The sequence below is a fragment of the Corvus brachyrhynchos genome, unplaced genomic scaffold (assembly GCF_000691975.1).
Source record: "Corvus brachyrhynchos isolate BGI_N302 unplaced genomic scaffold, ASM69197v1 scaffold894, whole genome shotgun sequence".
NCBI lineage: Eukaryota > Metazoa > Chordata > Aves > Passeriformes > Corvidae > Corvus > Corvus brachyrhynchos.
In genome coordinates, this window is record NW_008237442.1 from 33,383 (window position 1) to 39,863 (window position 6,481).

Genomic DNA, 6,481 nt, shown 5'->3' on the forward strand with positions numbered 1-6,481 from the left:
CCCCCCATCCCCGGCTGTGTTTCCGACTGTTCCACCTCCGATTGTTCCCAAGTTTTCCCCTCTATTTATCCCCATCCCCGGCTGCGTCTCCGACTGTTCCATTTTTCCCATTCCCTGTCCCTCTGCCTGTTCCCATTCCCTGTTTTTCCCCCATCCCCGGCTGTGTTTCCGACTGTTCCTCCTCCGATTGTTCCCAAGTTTTCCCCTCTATTTATCCCCATCCCCAGCTGCGTCTCCGACTGTTCCACTTCCATTTTTCCCATTCCCTGTCCCTCCACCTGTTCCCATTCCCTGTTTTTCCCCATCCCCGGCTGCGTCTCCAACTGTTTCTCCTCCATTTTTCCCATTCCCTGTCCCTCCGCCTGTTTCTCCTCCACCTCTTCCCATTCCCTGTTTTTCCCCCTTCCTGGCTGCATCTCCGACTGTTCCTCCTCCAATTTCCTCTTCCCATTGTTCCCAACTCTTCCTCCTCCAGTTCTCCCCATCCCTGGCTGCATCTCTGACTGTTCCTCCTCTGACTGTTCCCATTCCATGTCCCTCTGCCTGTTCCATTCCCTGTTTTCCCCTCCCTGGCTGCGTCTCCGCCTGTTCCACTTCCATTTCCCCGTCCCCGACTGTGTTTCCGACTGTTCCTCCTCCAGCTCTTCCCATTCCCTGTTTTCCCCCATCCCCGGCTGCGTCTCCGCCTGTTCCACTTCCATTTCCCCGTCCCCGACTGTGTTTCCGACTGTTCCTCCTCCAGCTCTTCCCATTCCCTGTTTTCCCCCATCCCCGGCTGCGTCTCCGCCTGTTCCACTTCCATTTCCCCCTCCCCGGCTGTAGCTCCGACTGTTCCTCCTCTGGTTCTTCCCATTCCCTGGTTTTCCCCCATCCCCGGCTGCGTCTCCGACTGTTCCACTTCCATTTCCCCGTCCCCGACTGTGTTTCCGACTGTTCCACCTCCAGCTCTTCCCATTCCCTGTTTTCCCCATCCCCGGCTGTGTTTCCGACTGTTCCACCTCTGATTGTTCCCAAGTTTTCTCCTCTATTTGTCCCCATCCCCGGCTGCGTCTCCGACTGTTCCATTTTTCCCATTCCCTGTCCCTCTGCCTGTTCCCATTCCCTGTTTTTCCCCCATCCCAGGCTGTGTTTCCGACTGTTCCTCCTCCGCCTGTTCCCATTCCCTGTTTTTCCCCCATTCCCGGCTGTGTTTCCGACTGTTCCACCTCCGATTGTTCCCAAGTTTTCCCCTCTATTTATCCCCATCCCCGGCTGCGTCTCCGACTGTTCCATTTTTCCCATTCCCTGTCCCTCTGCCTGTTCCCATTCCCTGTTTTTCCCCCATCCCCGGCTGTGTTTCCGACTGTTCCTCCTCCGATTGTTCCCAAGTTTTCCCCTCTATTTATCCCCATCCCCAGCTGCGTCTCCGACTGTTCCACTTCCATTTCCCCATTCCCGGCTGTGTTTCTGACTGTTCCTCCTCTGCCTGTCCCTATTCCCTGTTTTTCCCCCATTCCCGGCTGTAGCTCCGACTGTTCCTCCTCCTCTATTTGTCCCCATCCCCGGCTGCGTCTCCGACTGTTCCACTTCCATTTCCCCATCCCCGACTGTGTTTCTGACTGTTCCTCCTCCAGCTCTTCCCATTCCCTGTTTTCCCCATCTCCGGCTGTGTTTCCACCTGTTCCTCCTCCGCCTGTTCCCACCTCTTCCTCCTCCAATTCTCCCCATTCCTGGCTGTGTCTCCGACTGTTTTTCCTCCATTTATCTCCATTTCCTGTCTCCCCACCTCTTCCCATTCCCTGGTTTTCCCCCTTCCCGGCTGCGTCTCCGACTGTTCCTTCTCTGATTGTTCCCATTCCATGTCCCTCCGCCTGTTCCATTCCCTGTTTTTCCCCCTTCCCAGCTGCATCTCCGACTGTTCCTCCTCCGATTTCCTCTTCCCACTGTTCCCAGCTCTTCCTCCTCCAGTTCTCCTCATCCCTGGCCGTGTTTCCGCCTGTTCCTCCTCCGATTGTTCCCATTCCCTGGTTTTCTCCCCCCCTCTCCACCTGTTCCCGCCCCATTCCCACCTGGCAGACGAACGGGAACAATCCCGGCCCGATGTGGTACCCGTCGAGTCCCAGCGGGAAAACGGCAGCGAGCGCCAGGGTACAACCGACGGCCGTCATGTTGTTCAGGTAGGGCTGGGAATTCTGGATGTACCTGCCGGAAAAAAAATGGGAATGAGGAGGTGACACCTCCCCCCCCACCACCCCTGTCCTTTTTCCGAGGGAAAAACAGGAATGGGAGGTGGGAAAATGGGAAATGGAGTGCGACAACCGGAGCTCCGGCAACACCCGGACACAGCTGGGGTGTCCCAACAATGTCACTGTCAGTTGAAGGTGTCTTTTCCCAGTTTTTCCCCAATTTTCCCCCATTTTTTTCCCATTTTTCCCCATTTTCCCCCATTTTTCCCTGTTTTTTTCGCCATTTTCCCTGTTTTTCCCTAGTTTTCCCCTATTTTTATCTGCTTCTCACAGTTTTTCCCCAGTTTCTCCCATTTTTCCCGGGTTTCCCATTTTTTCCCAGTTTTTCCTCAGTTTCTCGCAATTTTCCCCGTTTTCCCCACTTTTTTCTCCATTTTCCCCACTTTTCCCTGTTTTTCCTGGGTTTTTTTTCCAACTCTTCCTCATTTTCCCCCTCCCTGGAATTTTGGGGAGGTTTGGGAATAAACCCCGAAAATCTGCCGAGGGTTTTTGGGTTAAATGGGTTTCCCGTTTTTTCCCAGTTTTTCCTCAGTTTCTCCCAATTTTCCCCGTTTTCCCCACGTTTTTCTCCATTTTCCCCACTTTTCCCTGTTTTTCCTGGGTTTTTTTTCCAACTCTTCCTCATTTTCCCCCTCCCTGGAATTTTGGGGAGGTTTGGGAATAAACCCCGAAAATCTGCCGAGGGTTTTTGGGTTAAATCCCTGAAATTTTGGAGCCACCCCCTGTAAAAATGTGAAACTTTGGGACTAAACCTACGAAATCCGGGGGGTTTTTTGGGTTAAATCCCTAAAATTCGGGGCGTGTTTTGCCCCAAACACCCAAAATCCCAGGAAATTTGGGGAATTTGGGGATTTTGCCCACCTCACGTGCCCGTTGTAGATGTTGAAGGCCAAGCAGACGACGGCCAGGACAATCCCCAGCGACGCCAACACCGACACGGAGATGAACAATTTTTGGGACAGGAACCGGAACGTGGTGATCACCTTGGTGTAATCGGCCGGAGGGGAACCCCCTGGGGAAAAAAATCGGGAATTTAGGACCAATCCCCCCAAATCTGGGAATATTCAGAGGGATTTTCCCCGTTTTTCCCCATTTCCCCCCCATTTTTCTCTGTTTTTCCCTGTTTTTTCCTTGTTTTTTCCCAGTTTTTCCTCAGCTTTCCCCAGGTTTTTCCATTTTTCCCAGTTTTTCCCAATTTTTTCCCCATTTTTTCCCCATTTCCCATTTTTCCATTTCCCCCCATTTTCCCCCATTTTTCCCCTATTTTCCCCTATTTTCTCCCCATTTTTCCCCCAATTTTTCCCCCATTTTTCCCAGGTTTTTTCCCATCTTTCCCCTATTCCCCCCCCACCCCCTCTTTCCCCTTCTCCCCCCCCCCCCGATTTTTCCCCATTTACCCCTCTATTTTTCCCCATTTTTCCCCATTTCCCATTTTTCCATTTCTCCCCATTTTCCCCCATTTTTTCCCAGTTTTTCCTCAGTTTTCCCCAGGCCTTTCCATTTTCCCCTATTTTTCCCAGTTTTCCCTATTTTTTCCCCATTTTTTCCCCATTTCCCATTTTTCCATTTCCCCCCATTCCCCCCCATTTTTTCCCCCATTTCCCCCCTATTTTCCCAAAAATACACCGTTTCACCCCAAATTCCCGAGGATTTCCCAAAAAATTCCCGAGGTTTCACCCCAAATTCCCGAGGATTTCCCAAAAAATTCCCGAGCTTTTCCCAAATTCTGGCCCTTTTTGCCCCATTTCCTCCATTTTTGGGCTCCAAAATGCTCCGATTTCCCCAGTTTTGACCCAAATTTCCCCATTTTTACCCCCATTTCCCAATTTCCCCCCAAATTTCCCCATTTTCTCCCCGAATTTCCCCATTTTTTCCAATTTTCCCCATTTTTTCCCCAATTTCCTCCATTTTTTCCCTTAATTTTCCCATTTTTTCCCCCATTTTTTTTCCCCCATTTTCCCAATTTTCCCCATTTTTCCCTCATTCTCACCGATCCATTTGTCATTGTTGTACCAGGACAGGTTGTCCTTGGTGCTGTCGTAGTACCCGATCTTCTTGTAGACGCCACCTGTGGGGACACCGGGACAGGTGACACCAGGACAGGTGGTGACACCTCAGGGGTGGCACCGGTGGCACTTCCAGGGCCACCCCGATCCCGGTTTTTGGGGGACATCCGTGGGTGGTGGAGCCAGAGGGCGTTGGTGGCACTTGGGTGTCACCTCAATGTCCTTTGATGTCACCTCAACGTCCCTCAGTGTCACCCAATTGTCCCCCGATGCCACCCAATTGTCCCCCGATGCCACCCGGTTGTCCCCCGATGCCACCCGGTTGTCCCCTCACCTTGGAGCTGCTCAATGAGGGTCCAGGCCATGCGGGAGCCGCTGGCGTCAAAGACGACGTGGCCCTGGTGGGGACACGGGGATGGAGTTGGGGACACCCTTGGTGTCACCTTCACCCAAGAAGGAGGGTGGGGACCACATTGGGGACACCTCGACGGCACCTTCACCCAAGGCCGACTTTCGGGGCCACCCTTGGTGTCGCCTTCACCCAAGGGTGACTTTCGGGGCCACATTTTTGAGGAACCTTCACCCGACACGAAGATTTGGTGACACCTCAACGTCCCCTCCATCCGAGGATGACTTTTGGGGACGCGTTTTGGTGTCACCTCCACCCATTTGGGCCATTTTGGGGCCACCGGGGACGCACCGAGACGCCCTCGAAGGCCGAAGAGTTGAGGGCCCGGTAGATCTCGTCGGTGATGTTCTTGTTGTTGTAGTTGAAGTCCTCCAGCCGCAGCCCCTTCTTGACCAACTCTTGGGACGTCTTGTTGAGCGCCAAGGCCAAGGCCCAGATGGCGTCGTAGGCCAGGGGCGCCTCCTGGAAACCCCCGGTCTCCTCCGGGTTCTTCCCCAACCTCTTCTGGAGCTTCTCGATGAACTCCTGCGACGTCTGATGGCCAACACCCAACGTTGACCCAACGGTTGGGTTGGTCGACACCCAACATTGACCCAATGTTGGCCCCACGGTTGGGTTGGAGACCACCCAAGGTGGACCCAATGGTTGGGTTGGAGACCACCCAATGTTGATCCCATGGTTGGGCTGGAGACCACCCAATGTTGATCCCATGGTTGGGTTGGAGACCACCCAAGGTTGACCCAGTGGTTGGGTTGGCCAACACTCAGTGTTGACTCCATGGTTGGGTTGGAGACCACCCAATGTTGATCCCATGGTTGGGATGGAGACCACCCAAGGTTGATCCCATGGTTGAGTTGGAGACCACCCAAGGTTGACCCCATGGTTGGGTTGGCCAACACCCAAGGTTGACCCAATGGTTGGGCTGGCCAACACCCAAGGTTGACCCCATGGTTGAGTTGGAGACCACCCAAGGTTGACCCCATGGTTGGGTTGGAGACCACCCAAGGTTGACCTGATGGTTTGGTTGGCCAACACCCAACGGTTGGGTTGGCCATCACCCAACAAGAACCCAACAGTTGGGTCGGTTGACCCCTCCCAGTGCTCCCAGTGCTCCCAGTACCATGTTGGAGATGCTGCGGGTGTTCTCGGGGTTGAGCATGACGATCTCGGTGGTGACATGGCCCTCAACGGCCTCGGCCATCTCGGCCTCGGTGCAGTTGATGGCCGGGTCCTTGATGCGGAACCAGTTGTCGGCGTACCAGCCAATCAGGAACCAGACGTATTTCTTGCCGTAGAGCTTCTCCTTGTAGACCTGGAAGGGTGGGGAGATCCATCCACGATCCATCAGTTTCCATCCTCGGAATCCATCATCCAAATCCATCGTCCATCGTCATCATCCATCCATCGTCATCATCCATCCGTCATCCATCAATTTCAATCATCCATCCTCGGAATCCATCATCCAAATCCATCGTCCATCGTCATCATCCATCCATCGTCATCATCCATCCGTCATCCATCAATTTCCATCATCCATCATTGGGATCCATCCATGATCCATCAATTTCCGTGATCCATCATCGGAATCCAGCATTGGAGTCCATCATTGATCATCCATCATCATCCATCCATCCATCATCCATCAATTTTCATCATCCATCAATTTTCATCATCCATCATTGGGATCCATCCCATTCCCATCCCATTCCCACCATTCCCATTCCCACCCCATTCCCACCATTCCCACCATTCCCACCCCATTCCCATCCCATTCCCATCCCATTCCCATCCCATTCCCACCATTCCCACCCCATTCCCATCCCATTCCCACCATTCCCCTT

General features: G+C 53.3%; 1 protein-coding gene across 1 annotated transcript in view; it reads right to left on the reverse strand.

Annotated features, from left to right (window-relative positions):
- Positions 1-6,481, reverse strand: part of GABBR1 (gamma-aminobutyric acid type B receptor subunit 1) — a gene marked incomplete at its 5' end in the record, with an annotated part of 33,923 nt that overhangs the window by 17,738 nt on the left and 9,704 nt on the right. Inside the window, 6 exons of the mRNA XM_017731395.1 lie at positions 1,513-2,181; positions 3,087-3,237; positions 4,216-4,293; positions 4,566-4,629; positions 4,932-5,174; positions 5,761-5,956. Of these exons, the coding sequence (XP_017586884.1) occupies positions 1,513-2,181; positions 3,087-3,237; positions 4,216-4,293; positions 4,566-4,629; positions 4,932-5,174; positions 5,761-5,956 (1,401 nt within the window). The remainder of the gene's footprint in view (positions 1-1,512; positions 2,182-3,086; positions 3,238-4,215; positions 4,294-4,565; positions 4,630-4,931; positions 5,175-5,760; positions 5,957-6,481) is intronic.